General features: G+C 36.1%; 1 protein-coding gene across 1 annotated transcript in view; it reads left to right on the forward strand.

The window, feature by feature from the left end:
- RYR2 (ryanodine receptor 2) overlaps window positions 1-18,623 on the forward strand; it is a 772,975-nt gene that overhangs the window by 58,152 nt on the left and 696,200 nt on the right. Inside the window, exon 3 of the mRNA XM_059899659.1 lies at window positions 9,349-9,457. Coding sequence (XP_059755642.1) covers window positions 9,349-9,457 — 109 coding nt within the window. The remainder of the gene's footprint in view (window positions 1-9,348; window positions 9,458-18,623) is intronic.

Below are 18,623 nucleotides of genomic sequence, written 5' to 3' on the forward strand. Positions count from 1 at the left end.
ACATACCTGAAGTATCTCTCCTGACTTAGTTTTCTAATTCTACTATATACCTCTCTCGTCAAGATTCTTCAACCAGAAAATATCATATCTTCCTTTGACATGATGACTCATATCTTCAGACAACAAGGGAAAGATCCCTATATCCAGATATACCCACAAGGCATCATCTAGGAAGGATCACTATTTTAATGCCTTAGTACACTTTTGCTTTTGCTAATACATTGCCAGAGGGGCTCATACCAGGTTATGAACTTAGGAGATGTCTCTCAAGCGAAAGTCATGGAGTTTGTGGTATTCATGGCTCTGATTCTATGTGTGAGTTCTTTTAGAGCATGTACACTGTCGCATTGAAGTTTAATTTATCAATAATAAAACTGTTACCACAAATGTACAGGAAAACAAAAAGAACAGCTGATAATCAGGCTAATATTACCTTGAGGGGGACAAGGTGATATATGGGTTTTAGGCTAAGCAGATATGCCTCTTAATAGTTTCTGGTTTAGATCGAGTCATTTAATTTTGTCACTCACCATTTACTCATTTCTAAAGTGAAGATAATAATAATACTTCTCTTATAGAGTTGTGGTGAGAATTAAGACCTAGCACACAGAGGATGATTTAAAAGTCATGTAGCCATTATTATTTACATAATTGTGTCTACACAGTTATTTCTTAATTCTTGAAACTGTGTAGAAATTCCATGTGAGCAAAATCCTAGTAAGAATTCCAAGGTGTTGACTGTCTCCATCTGAGTCTGCTTGGAGTTTCAGTTTTGAGGTTCCAAGTGATATTACTGAGTTGATTCCAGCTTAGTTTGTTCAGACTGATACTGAGTAATTAATTTAGCTCTTGCCATTTTAAATTAATTTAGATGAAATTATCCAGCACACTTTCATGGAATGAGATACCCACAAAGAGTGAGATGGTTGTATGTTTATGCCTGGATAAATCGGCACTGTGTTACATCGTTAATTAAATTTGAAGACATCATCTTTGCCTGCGTAACTTGATGTGGAAGCCATAATTCTCGTTTTCACTTTTTTCTCCTCCTTTTGACTTTTCGTAGTGCTCTAGGTGAGTCAGAACCTGTTGATTGCCCATATCCACAAGTTTGTGTGAATTGTTCCCTTTCTTTAAGCAGATTATGAGACAAGGCAGTATGGATGTCGTGACAGAGGTCATATGTCAGATGATTAGGTTGACCTGGTTACGGTAAAAATTATTTTTTTCTCAAATACTTTTAGGCAATGAACTTATGAATTGATTCTACCTAAATCTCCTTTTCACAGAACTCCCCGAAGACAACTATATGGATCACTGGAAATTTTCACTGGGGGATCCACCAAGTTTGATCACTGTCTGTGGTTCACTGGGATCTTGCAGGGAGGCAAGGCTGAGATGTCACAGACTCTGATATCTGACAAATACTTGGGCCATACATTATTTTTGCCAAAACTATTTTTGTGTACTCGATATCATGACACTGCCAATTGCTTACAACATATGTAATGAATATGTATATATTTTACTAATTCTTCTTTAAAAAAAATTTTATTTATTTGGCTGCGCCGGGTCTTAGCTGCAGCACGCGGGGTCTTAGCTGTGGCATGCGGGATCTTTGTTGCCTGCGTGTGGGGATCTTTTAGTTGCGGCATGCAGGCTCTTAGTTGTAGCATGCGGGATCTAGTTCCCAGACCAGGGATCAAACCTGGGCCCCCTGCATAGGGAGCGCAGAGTCTTAACCACTGGACCACCAGGGAAGTCCCTATTTTGCTAATACTTAAAAAAAGACTCGAGTAGAGTGAAACTTTGCTCCAAAGTAATTTGTGGGTAGTTGAACTATAGCAGTGGTTCCACTATTTCCACTGATTTATTTCTTCCTGTGGTTTGTTTATTCATCCATTTATTCAGATGTTTACTCAGCTCTGAACTCTGAATATAGTGGTGAAGCGCCATAGCTTTTTTGACAGCAGATTTCTCAATTTGAGCCCAACTTCCTGGAACATCATTGTGATATATGACTAGAAATTATGTGCTTTACATGCAAATTAGGCAAGTGGCCCATCACCTAGAGTGTGGAGAGTTGGTTTGTTAAGCTTTTATTGAGATTGTGACAGATAGATGGGTTTGACTTAGCAATGTTCAAAAGCAGGAGGCTACATCCAATGAATCATTAGTAGCACATGTGATTTGTAACATACCTGCATATCATCTTGAGGCTCAATTCATAGCAGAAGCCTTTCCTTTGGTTTCCTTTTGAGTGTCTTGCTTTCAAAATACCAAATATGTGTGTTCTCACCAACAGTGGCTCCCAGTTAAGATACGTGTGAACAGAGTTGACCTAATACCATATTCCTGTTATGATATTAGAAGGAGAGAGGTCATGCAGGGTGGAATGTCAAACTAGTATACCTCCAGATTTGCATTGGCACATTTGAGTCGGCTGAATATTAAAATAATTAGAAAAATAAGGTAGACTGGCATATCTACTTAATATGATGTTTACAGAAGATTGTATTACAGAAGATGTATGCCAAGGAGAAACATGAACACTGAGCAAATCATATGAAACCCTATTAATTCACTAGGGATTTTCATAATTAACTGCTAAGTTGGCAGAGCTGTGGCTCTTTGTAGTGGTGATGTACTGCTAATTACCACTTGTTTAACGTGCTAACAGATCCTTCCTGACTTGGACCTATGTTGTTAAGAATGGCACATGGAATGACTTGAGCTTTTCTGAAGAGATTCAAAGGCTTGAGATGTGGGGAAACCCAGGCATATCCGTTTCATCTGCTACGATCACATTTAACTTGTCTTTCAAAAAGCTGATCTCTGAAAGAAGAAAGAATTTATCCTGTGATTGACACAGGATGCATATTTCCTTCTCTAAGACAATGTTCTGTTAATCTTTGGTGCAAAGTGGGATGAAGAGAAAAAGAATATGACAAGAAAAACTACCCAGAACTATGAACTCTCCCAGAAAGTGTGAAAGTCTGACAATAACGACATTTCCAGGCTGGGGAAATGTTATGATTGGAATTTTGAAGACATATAAAGAGGAAAAAGTGAACTAAGATTTTCCTTATATCCAGCTTGATATTTCTTTTCTAAAGTAGTTCATATAAGTCAGTGGGATATAGCATCATAATTATATTGGAATTGTAGGACATACAAACATTTTAAAGGATATTGTGCCTTGTATGGTAGATGTGATTTTGCCTGTTTCATGTCTTCAGTTGGCAACTTCAACAACAACAACAACTTTATTTTTTGGAGAAGTTTGATATCTCCATAGCTCGTGGATACGTTGACCCTCAGTGGCTATGGTGTCTTGCCAAAGGCCACTCAGCAGATGAGTGGCTGAGAAAAAACAAACCTGTATCAACTTCAGACCATCTGTTCCACTCCAAAGAATCCTGTCTTCACATTTCTTGGTAGAAGACAAGCTTTTCTCTTAATTTATATCTCTGTGATTCTGGCTTTCAATGTGAGATAGATTTTTTTTAATTAGGCAGAGAAAATTATATTTTGTTGGGATTTTCTAGTCTGTAATGCTTTGCTTTTCTTATTTGGACTTCAGAACTCTTCTTTGAAGTGTGATAAGTGTATTGCCAATTAATGGATGGGGAAGCTCAGACTGATTTACCTGGGATCCCTTGGCTGGTTATGCATTGACTCGGAATCCCATGTCCTTTGGTACAGTGACCTGCCCATTTGCTTATGCTGTCAAACTATCAAGATTTAATACCTCATTAATTTTCAAAATACATTTTGAGATATCTCTGTGTTACTCTGAAGGTTATTTGGTGCACAACTGAAATGCAGTGTAAAAAGGTAAATTAACTTGTCTTCATATTAGAAACTCAAGATTATGAAAACAAAAACAAAAGTAAAGATCCACCATTAGGGCTGTTACTACCGTGTCCCTATAGGCTCATTTGTTTAATTTTCCAGAAATAGGTGAAATCGTAGTTTGAGGTCAACTCTTCAAACATTGAGCACTTTCTTTTGCAAGTCATCGTTTTAAACTGGTCGTGGTGGGATGGGAGAGTGAGGGTCCAAGTTGAATAACAATGTTTCATAGTATTAAAGTTGAACCAATCTTCAGGAGGCATATGGCTTGTCTAGATCCTTTAGCTGTCATGAAGAATGAAGTAGATAGAGATCTATTAACAGAAAATGATCTTCAATACATATTAATAAATTAAAATATGTAATTTACACAAAGTGAGCCCGTTAATGGGAAAAGCCAATCTATATACTTCTATGTGAGCATACATATGTATGCAAATGCATAAAAAAAGGCCTGGAAAGATGTACATGTGAAAGCTCATCCAGCTCCCATGTGGTTATGCCTGGGAGGGAGAGTATGTATAATTAAATTTGGAAAGAGAGGATTTTAAAAAGTTTTCAGTATTTGAATTTTCACCAAGGAAAATGTTTTTATATGTGATTTTATTTACGTGTGATTTAAAAATATGAAATAGTTTTCCACTGGTGGAGACCTGGAGATGGATATGTCACGCTGAGGGGGAGAAAAGTATGAGCAAAGGCATCAAGACCTTAAAATGGAGTGGTATGTTAGTATGCAATTTGTACACAGTGATAACAAGAGAGGTGGTCTGCTGTAGCTTATATAGCCCCTAATTATTGTTTGCAGTTCAGTTAAGTCAATGACATGTTTCAATAGGTTTGTAAGTGAGTTAGGCAGATACATCTGTGTATGCCAAATGGTTCGCTGGATACGGCGGTTGGAAACCTAATTGATTTCACACAGACTCTCCAGTGCCAACAAAGCCAGATGCTACGTTGTGGTTATTCTTGAGAATTTTTTTACCTGTAAGATTAGGTAATGTTTGTCAGGCAGGGAAGAACGGGGACCAGTTTGTATTTTAAAACGAAGAGAAGACACGCAGCCATGCTGCTTGCTTAAGGTTTGTTACCTTTGCCAAAGCACACCTAGCCTTACCAAATTGGTCTTGTCTCCACATGAAAAGCATTATGAACCTCCTGCCTGCCGGCTCTGGGCTCTGGGCAGCCTAAATACACATTTAGACAGACCGAAGTATATACTTTCTCCGGTTAAATTTTGTATGAAAAATAAGTGTAATGTTTAAGAGGCAGGTAGGTGTACAGGCTGAGCAGTAGTTCTTTGTTTCATGTTCTGATGTGGTCTATTTTGAAGCACCTGTAAGGTAAAACATATATTACGTAAGGGTTTATTTCATGGTTTGGGAGCACACTCATTGTAAGGGCACGTAAAGTTCTTTCAAGTTGAAGTTCTAAAAATTAAAATTCTCAGTAATAGTACTTGAGTAAAGAAAAAGAATAAGGAAAAGATGGTAACATGCAAAAGCTTGCGAATTGAAGTTCCCACTACAGCTGTATATAGACTGTTATACTTTATCTCTTGTGCCTGGTGTTAGGGGCCATTTAGTTGGTCTTTAATGAATGAGACCCTTTGTTTTCCACTGACAACTTTATTTTGGGGAAATGGGAACAAAGCCTTAACATAAATGCTGCAGTGTGGTTTAACTCTAAAAATGTCAGGGTTATTTGAAGAAATATACATCTAAATTAAGAAATACTTTTAGTAGTTTACTTTAAAAAGTGACAAGTAGTTACTTTTAAAAAGTAACAAGTTTTGGTAATGATTCTGTTGCCTAGAACAACCAGACGTTTTTCTTTCCAGTGAAAGAAACTAACAGTGCAACGCTCTGATTTGTATTGTTTCAAGTTTTACTGACAGGGGTAAAACTTTTTTCTTTTTTTAACTGCTCAGCTTTTCTGTTACATTTATGTGTGTTTTGATGGGGGAGGGGGCAAAGAGAGAGCAATGAAGATGGGTCCAAAAAAAAGATGGGTAGAGTCTCTGAGAGAGAATTGTCTTTGCTGATTGTCTGTTCATTTATTCCTGTTAAACCCCACTATCTGTAACAAGTATGTCGCTCTGTGAAAAAAGGAAATTTGTTTGGCAGGATTAATTCATTTCAGAGCCATGTGGTTTTCAAAGATCTTTAAAATAAATGTAAGATATTCCAGTGATTCATACTTTAACACTTTGATTAAAGTGAAGTAGGAAACAATTTAAATACACCCAGTATGTAAACTTTTCAATATTACCAGAAAGTGCCTTTTCTTGAAAATAACTAGAACATTTTAGATGTTATGAACAGGTGCATAGTTAATGCTTTGACTTTTCAAACAAGATTTCTCTAAAACAGAATCCATTTAAGAACCAATTTTAAGAAATGAGTGGTGCTTCATAAATGCCACAAATGGAGAGAAATGACAATATGCAAAACTAACTAATGACAATGGCTCGCTTATTTTGAGTTCTTGTTATGGTCTTGACACTGTGATAAGCTCTTTACTTAGATTATCTCATTTATTTTTTCACAGCAACCCTATGAGGATGGCATAATTATTATCCCATTTTTCAGGGAAGGAAACTAAAGATTAGAAAAGTTAATAGCTCGTACGTAGTGAGGCCAGGATTCTTGCTTAGGTGATCTGTTTATAGAATCCAATCTCTTAACTATTATAATACACTGATTCTAAAGCAATTCATGAATATTGGTCTGAAATCAGTTCAGTGGTGTGTTGGCAATGGCTCTTAGAGTTTCCTGAGAGCTAATTGTTACATATTTAGCAGTTTTGTGAGCTGATTTGTAAACTTTTATACTTTGAAACCAGCCATCATTGGAGTATTTACACTACAGAAATGGGCAAGTCAGTGCTTTTTATTTTTAGGAATTGGTTCACCAGCACACCATTTCTTAACATAGTTCTCTACCAGTGCTATTTGTCAAAGTGTAGCTTCCAAACTCTCACAGTTTAAATGGATATGAATGGAATAAACACTTACCTCAATCAATTTTTTCCCAGTAGCATTTGTCTTAGTGTGATGAATTGTTATTAATATAGTTAGAACTGAGAATATTAAATATAAAAGAGCTTATCCTGAATTTCACAGTAGAAGAGAGTCCCTTTCCAAGCTTCCAATCTTTTATCTGAGGATTTTGGAAAGAAAGCCCTTGTCTGGCTGACTGCTGTCAATGGAAACAATCAATAAACATTCTATAATCGGAATAGAAAAGAGTTTTATTTGAGCCAGACTGAGGACTATAGCCCAGGAGACAGATTCAAGAAACACTTGAAATGTGTTCTTCTAGACTACAAAATGGGGGGAGGCTTATATAGGCAAAATCCACAAAGTTACATAAGTGGTTTGCCAATTATAATTGGAGCTGGCAAGAAGTAAGGGCGCTTGTTAAGCCAGGATCGGTTGAGGTCTGAAATGGTTGAATAGCTACAAGGGGAGACCTTGAGACTATAAGGGTGCAGCTGGCAGCTGCACAGATCTTATCTTGTTTTGAGAACAGATCTTGTTTTGAGAATGGCTGGTGAGGTCCCTGGGTCTGATACAGTTGAGAAAATTCAAGTTCTCAGTAGTACAGGAATTTGTCTGAAACCACATCCACAATGGTTATCTGGCTCCATTTTGAATGCCTGAACCACAGTTTTATATCTTGTGAGAACAAAGGACAAATATTAAACAGGGGTGCATCCCTTCAGGGTTTCAAAAGAGAAAGATTAGCACATACACAGCAACTCAGCATGACCTTGCTGTCTGGGAAGGGGACCTCATCTCTGAAGGAGTACTAGCATTGGCATTGTAGAGATAGAATGCCCCCATTTCCTATCTTCAAAGTGGACATTCTAAACAATCTGGTAAATGCATTTTAAAAAAATGGTCAAAGCAGATGTACAATGCATGTTTGACAGACCAATGCATGCATTGCTAACTATTCCAGTTAGCATGACGTTCAAGCCAAATCATGTATAAGCCAGAATGACTTCCCCATATCTCGACGTGTGAAATTTTCTTGCATTACCGCAGAGTATAAAAGTAGTAGCTGCACCCAGATTTGAGAGATTCCTTTGACTACTAGCTGAGATAGTTTGAGGAGTAATGGAAAGAAATTGGGCTGGGGGCCACAGAAGCCCATGATAAGAGGATAGAGGAATTCAGAAAACGAAAGTTCATTAAAAAATAAAACAAAGCAAAACAAAACATGGGTGCCAGGAAGGTTTGTGGGGTATGAGTAACTAGTGATTATATGCTTCTTTTATCCATAAAATAATCTTTAGCTTTAATTTTAGAACCCTGGTACCTAATCTTTCCTAGAAACCATAAAGCATCATTCTCTGCTGATGAGGATCTTTTTATTGATAGTGGCTCAATTTAGTAAATACTTAAACACTGTACATTGTAATTCTGATGCATTGCATCAGGTTATCAATTTATCCTCCTACTGTTCTTTTTAAGAAGACATATTCTCGCTTGTGTTTTGTGTTTAATGTATTTATAATGTTCTTCTGTTGTGAAAATGCTCCTTTGAACATCTTCCCATACCCAGCTGGATTGCCTCCTGGGTCCTGCTTATCTAAAGTAAAAGCATGCATGCACAATAATGCATTTGTTCCTAATTGGGATAGTTCTTTCTAACTTGACAGTCGGTTCTTATCCTGTTTCCTTCACCTCCTTAGTAGTTACTTGTTGGGATTTTCAGAATTTATGGGGTTATTACTGGATTGGAATGGAAGTTGATGGAAGGAAATAGAAAGGAAAAGGAATGAGTGAGAAAATAAAGCAATACATAGACACCGAATAGAAGTCAAATTATTGCATCCGAAGTTAGAGGCCAGATATGATACCCAACTTGAGTAAGACAAGCTAATCGTTGTCTTTGTGGATGAGGGCAAGCCTGTGTAAATCAATATTTTATACCAATCAATTTTATGTTTGCTTAACTTCACTGTTAATTTGAGTAAAGTATTTTTCTGTCCTTTTAATTTTTTTATCAGCGAAGTACTTGATAGACGAGAAATGAATGCTCTAGAGTCAGAGAAATCTGGCTTTTTAGTCCCGGCTTGAAAAATTTAGTAATTGTGACTTTGGAAAAGTAACCTAACTTCTCTATATTCTTGTCCACACAATAATAGTAATAATCCTTATCGTGCATGACCACAGGAGTTATTGATAAAGCTCCGAGTGCAGTGCCTAATCAGAGTAGGCACTCAATAAATGGTAGCTTATAGTTATCCATAAATTAAAATGTGGATTAAGTGTGAGCGGTATAGACAGTGTATTTGGATGATTTGGGAGCTCATATTAGAGAATTGACAAGTACTCTTTCTTCTTTCTGTGAAAGAAACTGAAGTATAATAAGGTAAATTTGGTCTGGATGCTTGATGATGATGGTGGTGGTGGTGGTGGTGGTGGTGGTGGTGATGTTGACGACGACGATGATGATGGCGGCTTTCCTTCTTTCTGCACAGAATGTCCCCCCAGACCTCTCCATCTGCACCTTTGTGCTGGAACAGTCCCTCTCTGTCCGGGCCCTGCAGGAGATGCTGGCTAACACTGTGGAGAAGTCACAAGGGGCAAGTACTTAATTTATGTTGTCTTGCAGTATTTTAATGAACTCAGCTACTATATGAATGATTTCTTTCACAGGTTTTGGAGATTTTCTTTTGACTAAAATATGTAAATGCCTTTTAGTTGTGATTTTCTTAAGTTTGCCTTTCTGCTTCATCCAGCAGATCTGTTGATGTCTTAAAGAACTTAAAAAAATCCATCCTCAGGGAGATCTGTGTCCTTGAACCTCATGCTTATGTCATTGGTTACAATAGAATCTTCTACTTGAGCGTTTGTGTTTCTAACGTTTTTGGAGCTGTTATTTTGACTCTTTCAATTAATTGCTTTTTGCATGGCTGTCATTTTATCTTTATTTCATTCTCAAATGCCTCTAACCATGTGACTGTGTCCTAAGCTTCTTTATGGCAAGTAAAATTTCATGACACTCTTATATATTTGAAGTAACGAAATTATAGTGTTACAGCTTTATTCAGTTGTAATTTTGCAAATAGCTAATCATTTTCTTCTGAAAATTGAAATTTTTATTCTGTCCCCTAATGCAAACATTTTTCTTTGAATGCTTATTTGGTAATTTAAATTATGTTCCATTCTATGCTGTGAGTGATTTCTGGGCTGCTACCCATTCTTAGCCAATTCATTAAATTTTAGAATTGAGCAGGAGCATGAATGGTCAAATTTTTGTTTCCTGTTTATTTGTTTGCTTGTTGCTATAATTACTGCAGCGTATGGTTTAATAAGCTATACTATTTCCAGGAATAAAACTGAACATTTTTATTTGCCATTATTGGTCCATGTGTTGCTGCTTTTGTTGTTAATCATTGCTCCGGTTTGGATAAGTAAAGAGATTAAAAAATGATAATATATGGTTTAACAGAAAATGAGTGATCAATTCTGATGTAATGTATTTTCATTAGCCTTGTAGTTTTTTAAATTTTAGTGTCAAGCAGCTTAGGACTTTAATTGGTTTGTACATTAATTTTAAATTAATTTAAAATTTTAATACTATATGACATATATGTATGTATGTATGGAGGAGAAAAGTACATTTGTAAGTATGGAGGAGAAACTTTAGTGATCTTTATTTGATATTAGACTAACAGCTTATTTTTAAAAAGATCCAAATATGTTATGCATATTTTAACTTTTCAAGTTCATTTTTGGTTACAACAGTTTGAAATTAAGGTATTAAACTATATAAGGTTAAAAAAATGTTTTTTCTGTTTTTTAATGCAGTGCTTTTGGATTATGCTTGAATCAAAGAGGAATAAAACATTTCTCAGTTTAACTAGTTTTCTTTCTACCTGGAATAACCCCTCCTGATTTTTAAACATCACATATCAACTTTGAAATTCAAATCTGTCTTTACAAAGGAAAATCCGTTTTCTTTTGCATGAGCATCTAGAAAAGTGTGTATTGTCATTTCACTTATCTTTGTAGATACCAACTTATGATTAAATTCCCATAAATTTAATTTTGATATTGCTAAGCTGCTTTTTCTAAATTTAAACTTTTGAGAAGATGTCTTAACCTCCCTAGAATCATGGCGTTGGATTAGGCAAGCTCTCAATTTTCTGTGTGTATAGGAAGTGTTGAAAATACAATTTTTGGACTTATGTTTTGAAGATACATATTAGAATTTCTGCCCCCCCCCCCCGTATATTTATTTAGCTGAATTTTATTTTGAGTTGTACTCCGTCTAGAAAGTTTCTATCAGAGATAAAGTGGTAATTTATATGATATGTGGAATACCATTTATAAAGACCAGCGTAGCTACCATAAGACATTAATTAGAAAAGAAAACTTGAGAAAAACCTGCTACTGGAAAGGAACATATTTCATTGAGCCAAATCTCACTTTCAAGCTAGTAACTTTTAGGAAGAAACCACCGTCAAATAGCTCCAGAGGAAACTGTATCTGGGGGAAAGAAGGATTCTTAGACTGCAGAGGAGTTTTGATTATACCCGGCAGTGGTGTTCAAAATACTTCATAACTAGTTTGACACAGGCATCGATTACTCAGAGCAGACCTCAGTCAAAATGCTTGAGTCAAGGTCCTGCGGAGATGTGGGGGGTGGTCTGAGCAGTTTGGGGGTATCGTGGAGGAGTTGTGGGCTGATCAGAGTTGGGGCTGAGGTTATTTACCAGGAGAGCTAGTTTTCCACTGTAACAACCATCTTCATCATAATAGTGCAAACCGGCCTTAGAGCACGTCTGATTACATGGGATCAGTGAATGCTGTTGGCACTTGTAGGAGTCAGTCTTTGGACTCCATAGGTATCCACATCCTCTTTACGAGCGCCTCATTTGTCTCCTTTGAATTCATTATGGGAATCTGTGGCAAATATCAATATTTGGTCAAGCAAATTGTCATCTCTAACAATAAATTATATACAGTAGATTTGCTTAAAGAAAGATCCACTTTGACTGGGATGAAGTGTGTCAGGAAGGTGATGCTAATTTTCTTGAAATCATTTCTTTCCCTACCAATTAACAGCGTATCAAAAAGAACCTGTGTATTACCTGATTCTCCCACTCTCTTGTGATCAACTTTCTCTAAGAAGCCTTGTTCTTTTTTTAAAAAAATAATTCTTCTTAAATTCTTTGTGTAATTGAATACACTTAATACTGATACTATTTAATGTCCAAAATGCTGTCATAGGCGTGGTAGCAATACAAACACACTTGATGATGATAAGGAAAAAAAATTTCTCATCTAGAACCATGACTTTTCTTCTTGTGGTTAAGTACCATTTTGCTTGTATTCTTGGGTCCCACAGGATAAATGCATGGTTTTATTAAAGCTGCAGGAAATCTAGCAGGAAATTCCCGACATCATTTGTGCCAAAACAAATCATGAAGTTTACCGATAACAAAAGGAGATGCATAAAATGAAACAGAAAAAATATTACCTAATTTATGAAGTTTTGATTCCACAGAGTTGCTTATTGTGGCTATTAGTAAAATAACTAACATATAAGTGGCACAAGAAGCATTCTGAAAGGTTTTATCAGGAGGGATTTTTAAAAATATCACACTTTTTTTTTATTAAACAGGTAAGACAGATCTAGATCTGATGTATATAATTCCACTAAACATCATTTAGCTTTTATTCTTAATCAAAGCGTATCAGTCATAAATAGGCCAAGACCTGTTTAGCTTTATCTGAATGGCTGCTCACAGAGCCTTTAAAATCCTGCGGGTGGAGACAATGCACATAAAACAAGGGAAAAATGACTGCGGGAGCATTGCCCATCCCTTTGGCCGAATTTTGCCTGAGCTTCTGTACATGCACATCCTTGCTTGTGTTAATTTTTCTCTTCTCCCTCTGGGTTTTATGTGGTTCTGGATAGCTTGTCTGCTTCTGAATCCAGTTCTATCTCCTCTCATTCTTCAGATTTTTTTTTTGCCGTACCCGGTGATATAGCATAGGCCTAAGCAGGGTTTTGTAGGATTTGTGAACAGTTTTAAGAATACGAGCTGTGCCACATGTTCACTGTGTGGCTTTGGAGAAGGTCAGTCTTTATCATCATGTTTAGTGATTATTAAATGATGAGGTATGTGGAATATTCAGCATACATTTAACAGTGGCTATTTTTATTGTTTTGTTTATTCTTTTTCTCATACCTGTAAGAAATGGTTGGACTGCTACGATCCCTGACTTCCTTTTCCCTGGCCTTGCAGTTTCCTTCTCTGTGACCTTGCCTGGTCCAGAGTCCCCCTTCTCCCTCCTCCAATATCCCAGCCAATTGGTTCTGAGACGTAGTCATGCCAGTTCAGTGATGGCGCGATTAGGTTAAAATATAATCAGTGATAGTATTTGCTTATTTCTGTGTGTGTTCTAGTTAATAAAGTTTAATCATTTAGGTGATCCTGTGCTTTTGCGTATTTGTTTCATTATACCTTAATTCAGAAACATTTTTTTTTAAATTTATTTTTAAAATTTATTTATTTTTTAACATCTTTATTGGAGTATAATTGCTTTACAATGGTGTGTTAGTTTCTGCTTTATAACAAAGTGAATCAGTTATACATATACATATGTCCCCATATCTCTTCCCTCTTGCGTCTCCCTCTCTCCCACCCTCCCTATCCCACCCCTCTAGGTGGTCACAAAGCACCAAGCTGATCTCCCTGTGCTATGCGGCTGCTTCCCATGGGAATAAAGACACAGACCTACTAGAGAATGGACTTGAGGATACGGGGAGGGGGAAGGGTAAGCTGTGACAAAGTGAGAGAGTGGCATAAACATATATACATTACCAAACGTAAAATAGAAACATTTTTGATGAACACTTTCTCCATTAAATTTTATTTTTGTGATGCCTAGTTTAATTTAAGGATTCCATTTCATAGAAGCACAGATATGAAGTGAAAAGTGACACAGTATAGTGGAAGGAGCTTTGGTTTTACAGTCTGTGAAATTTATTGATAATTCTTACTTTTTCAAATACTATTTTTAATAGTTATCATTTGTTGACAGGCATTGCTCTTGTTTAACACCATGAGTATATTAAGTGGCTTATTATTCATATTACTATTTAGGAGAGTATATACAAAGATAACCTTGACTGTCCTTTCTGTCTTTTGGTTTAGCTGTTTCTGGGAGAATTGTAGAACCCTGTCCCTTCTGACTTTGGCTTGTAACCACTTGACTATCGGTGCCTTGTTGTTAGACAATTAGCAGCTTGAACCAAGAAACAAAAAGTAAAATTAAACCAATATTTGTCCCTTATATCCTGCTTTTTGGAGGAAATTTGTAATTTTGGTAATTCTGATTGGTATCATTCATTCACTTTACGTCATATATTTTCCTCATTATTATAGGTAATTGGTAGTTTTCTATAATTTCAATTACAACTGATGCTTTAAATATCTATAAAATTTACAGTGTAATATTATAAATATTACTTATTATGCATGTCAGTCAGTTGTAATCATTTATTTAATGCAAACTTTGAACATTTATAAGATATAATTTATACGGCTCTGTGGATAGAAAGATGAATAATAGGTGATTTTTGTCATCAGTGGATTCACAGTCTAATGCAAGAATAGAAGGAAAGTTATAGTGCAGTGTGATGTGTGTTATCATGGAAGTGTAGATATAGTGTTAGGACAAGGAAGGGACTGAGTTTGTGAAACTTGGCATTCTTTTCAGTGTTCTTTGGACTTGCTACATCATTTCTAAGACAAGTAGAAATAATATTAAAACTATTAATATAAAAATCACTTAAAATTTTTCTCCAAGGAACAACTTGGTCTCATTAGACTATTCTTTAGAATTCTATTAGAAACTAGTACTTGCCAGGAGGACTATGCATAATATGTCCAGAGATATTCCTAATATTTTTATGTTTCAGTTTACTGAAATGGTTTATTATTTTATATGAACTCCTAAGAGTGTTTCATATTTCTAAATTATATACTGTCTTGTAATTACAAAATACCACTGTGACTTAATTATTAATAGAGAGGTACATCAGACTCAGACATGTTCAGTTTTTATGAAAAATGAAGTTATAGAATATGGAGTATTATTATACAGTTGTACCATTCTTCTAATAAAACCTCTGCTTTTTTAAAGCATGTACTCTGAGAGTATTCAAAAATGCATCAAGAAGTAACCAGCTAAATTTACTGGTAAATGAGGTGTTTTTTATTTTTAATACATTTTTTAAACATTGAAGCACCATAGATGAGTTTTTTAAAAATACATTTATCAAACATTGAAGTATCAATTTCAGGCAAGTAATTGCATTTAAGATCATTTTATATAAATGCAAGAGTAGAAGTTGAAGTTCAAGAAGTTGTGTGCTATATTCCATGGGGGTTAAGCATACAGATTCTAGAGCAAACTCCTTGAGTTAAATTCTTGGTAATCGTAGGAAAGCTGCTTAATGTTTCTGTACCTCAGTTTTCTCATCTATAAAGTGGGAGAAAAATAGTGTCCCCTTCATAGTGCTGTTGTGAGAATCTAATAAGTCCATATAACTAATGTGTATAGAACATTCATGGCACACAGGAAGCACTATAGCTATGCTGTTATCTTCTTATCGTGTTTGCTTTGGGAATGCAGACCAAATATTTGGTCCAAATATTGGACCAGACCAAATATTTGGTCCAAATATTAAAATCATATTTGGCCCAAGTATTAAAAAACATATTTGGTCCAAATACTAAAAGCAAAACAAACAAACAGCAATAAAAACCCCAGTTACCTCAAGGCTCCAGAGAGTTGAGCAAAAGCAGACGTATTCCGGAGAGGAGTCAGACTTGGAAAATGGAATTGGTGCCAGTGACTTTTACATTTTTTAAGGCTTTTAGCCTGGAGGCTGACAGAAGTCAGTGCTGTGTGGTAGTGAAAACTCTAAAAGAACATGCACAGTCTCTCGGAAGACAGAAAGTCAAGGAGGGATCCTGGAAAAGAGAACTCCAGAGAGAGGGCGCCCCAAATTCTGTGCATCCACTCTGCTCAAGTCTCTGGCTGATGCTTAGCCACGTGTATGGGGGGCAGGTGTGAATTCAGTTACCACTGCTAAGGGCAACACTGCACTGAGGTTTACACTGCCAGCAAGCATTTTGCAGTGTGTGATTTGAGTCCCACCAAGTTGATTGCTTGTTAAAGCGAATATAATCAACGTTCTTCAGTGGTATATAGCAGAATCCAGAATCTCAACAATATAAAAGGACAGGATACAATTCACAATTGTTTAAAATGTATAGAAACATGCAAATGTGACCCAATCTCAAGAGAGACGACTACCAAGAACAACCTGGAGATGATCTTACCAGACAAGGATTTAAAGCAGCTATTACGGCTGTGTTCAGTGAAATCAAGGAAAATATGTTTCCTGTGAACAAAAAGATTAAAAAAACTCAACGTATAAAAATTATTCAGAGAAACAAAATGGAATTTCTAGACCTGAAAATTACAGTATCTGAAAAGTTCACATAGCTAGTAAGTGGTAGAACTAGGGTATGAATTTATCTCCATTGGGCTCTGAAGTCTATGCTTTTAAGCTCTTTACTATGGAGTATCCATGTAATAAGAGGAGAGCAGTGGGAGAGCCTAAGGGGATGTCACTACTAAAGCAGTGGGAAGAAGAGGAGGAGGACCCCATGGAAGGCTCTGGGAAGATACAATCTGGGAGATAAGAGGAAAATTAGGAGAAAATAGTTACAGAAGCCATGTGTATTAGTCTCTATGGCCGCTGTAACAAATGACTCCAAGCCTGATGGCTTAAAACACCATGAACTTATTATCTTAAAGTTCTTGAGGTAAGACTTCTAAAACTTAGTTTCAATGGGCTAAAATCAAAGTTTTGGCAGGACTGCATTAATTCTGGTGGCTCTAGGGAGGAATCTATTTCCTTGCCTTTTCTAGCTTATATTTTTGGCTGGTGGCCCATGCTCCATCTTCAAAGCCAGCAACATACTATCATGTTACATATTCACAGGCTCTGTGGAATAGGATGTGGATGGTTTTGGGGTGCCACTATTTGGCCTACTACATCATGGAAGTGTAGAGTTTTCAGTAAGATGTTGTTGACAACATCAGTTGAAAATCAGAGAAATCTAGTTGAATAAGGACTGAAAAGTGTACTTTGGTTTGACAGGAGCCTGGTTTTCCTGCAAACCAATCAATATTATTTTCAGCCTATCTTATATATACATACTAATCCATAGATTCACGCATATTTTACATTGAAAAGACTTTATTATCTAAGGAGTTTTCGGTATTTATTGGTTACTCCAAAAGTGGTGCTCAATATTTCTTTTATACTTATATTTAAATATATTTAATATTCTTTTATATTCTTATTCTTCTGGTATTTTGGTTCATGTTCACTACATCTAAAAGACTTATTTGTTCATGCTCTTGGGCGGATAGGCCAAGGATCAAAAATTAAGAGTTAATGTTGCATCCACCCTGGTTGAGTTTTATTTTCATTCTGATTTTTTTCCATTTGCTTTCTCTTCATTAAAGTGAATTGGGGTAGTGTGGAGGAAAAAGGAAGGGTTGGCAAACCTTGCTGTGGATCATATAATATAGATTGTATTCTGTACATTATTAAAAATAGGTTTCTCAGATGGCTGGGCTAATGATTCACTGGGGAAAAAATTGAACTTTACTTAAACACTTGATATTGTTCATCCATTTTCAAATATGTTACTGCTCTACACAGTCTAAGTCTCCATGGAAATACAGAATCAAACAATTAGGATATAAAATTGTGATTACACTTTTCAATACTCTCGGGGCAGTAGATATCTGCCTCTGAAGAGACCAGAGCTAAAGACTGAATGGGGCTACTTTTTAATAAAGAAAAATAATACCACACTCAAACAGTTTTTGTTTTTGTGTCAGCAAGATGCCTGCCTAGACTGTAGTAAGGAATCAATAAATTTTATATATTGATAATGTTAAAAGTCATTAGAGACACATAAAGCACAAGCAACAAAATAAAAACAGGTGGGACTACAACAAACTAAAAAGCTTCTGCACAGCAATAGAAACAACAAAGTGAAAAGACAACCTATGGGATGGGAAAAATATTTGCAAACCATATTCTGTGATAAGGAGTTAATACCCAAAATATATTAAGAGCTCATGCAACTCAGTAGCAAAAACCAAATAATCAAATTAAAAATGGACAAAAGACCTGAATAGACATTTGTCCAAAGAAGATGTATGAAAGGCCAACAGGTACATGAAAAGATGCTCAGCATCACTAGTCATTAGGGAAATGCAAGTCAAAACCACAGTGAAATATCACCTCATACCTGTAATGACCATCACCAAAAAGACAAAAGATAACAAATACTGGCGAGGTTGTGGAGGAAAGGGAATCCTTGTGCACTGTTGGTGGGATTGTAAACTGGTACAGCTACTACGGGAAACAGTATGGGGGATCCTCAAAAATTAAATACAGAACTACCGCATGATCCAGCAATTTCACTTCTGGGGGTATATCGAAAGGAAACGAAAACACTAACTTGAAAAGATATCTGCACCTCCCATGTTCATAGCAGAATTATGATAGCCAAGACACGAAAAACTGCCTAAGTGTCCATTGATGGATGAATGGATAAAGAAATTGTGGAATATCTGTATAGTGGAATATTATTCAGCCATTAAAAATGAGGAAATCCTGACATTTGTGACAACATGGATG

The sequence above is a fragment of the Balaenoptera ricei genome, chromosome 16 (genome assembly GCF_028023285.1).
Source record: "Balaenoptera ricei isolate mBalRic1 chromosome 16, mBalRic1.hap2, whole genome shotgun sequence".
In the NCBI taxonomy this organism is placed as follows: Eukaryota; Metazoa; Chordata; class Mammalia; order Artiodactyla; family Balaenopteridae; genus Balaenoptera; species Balaenoptera ricei.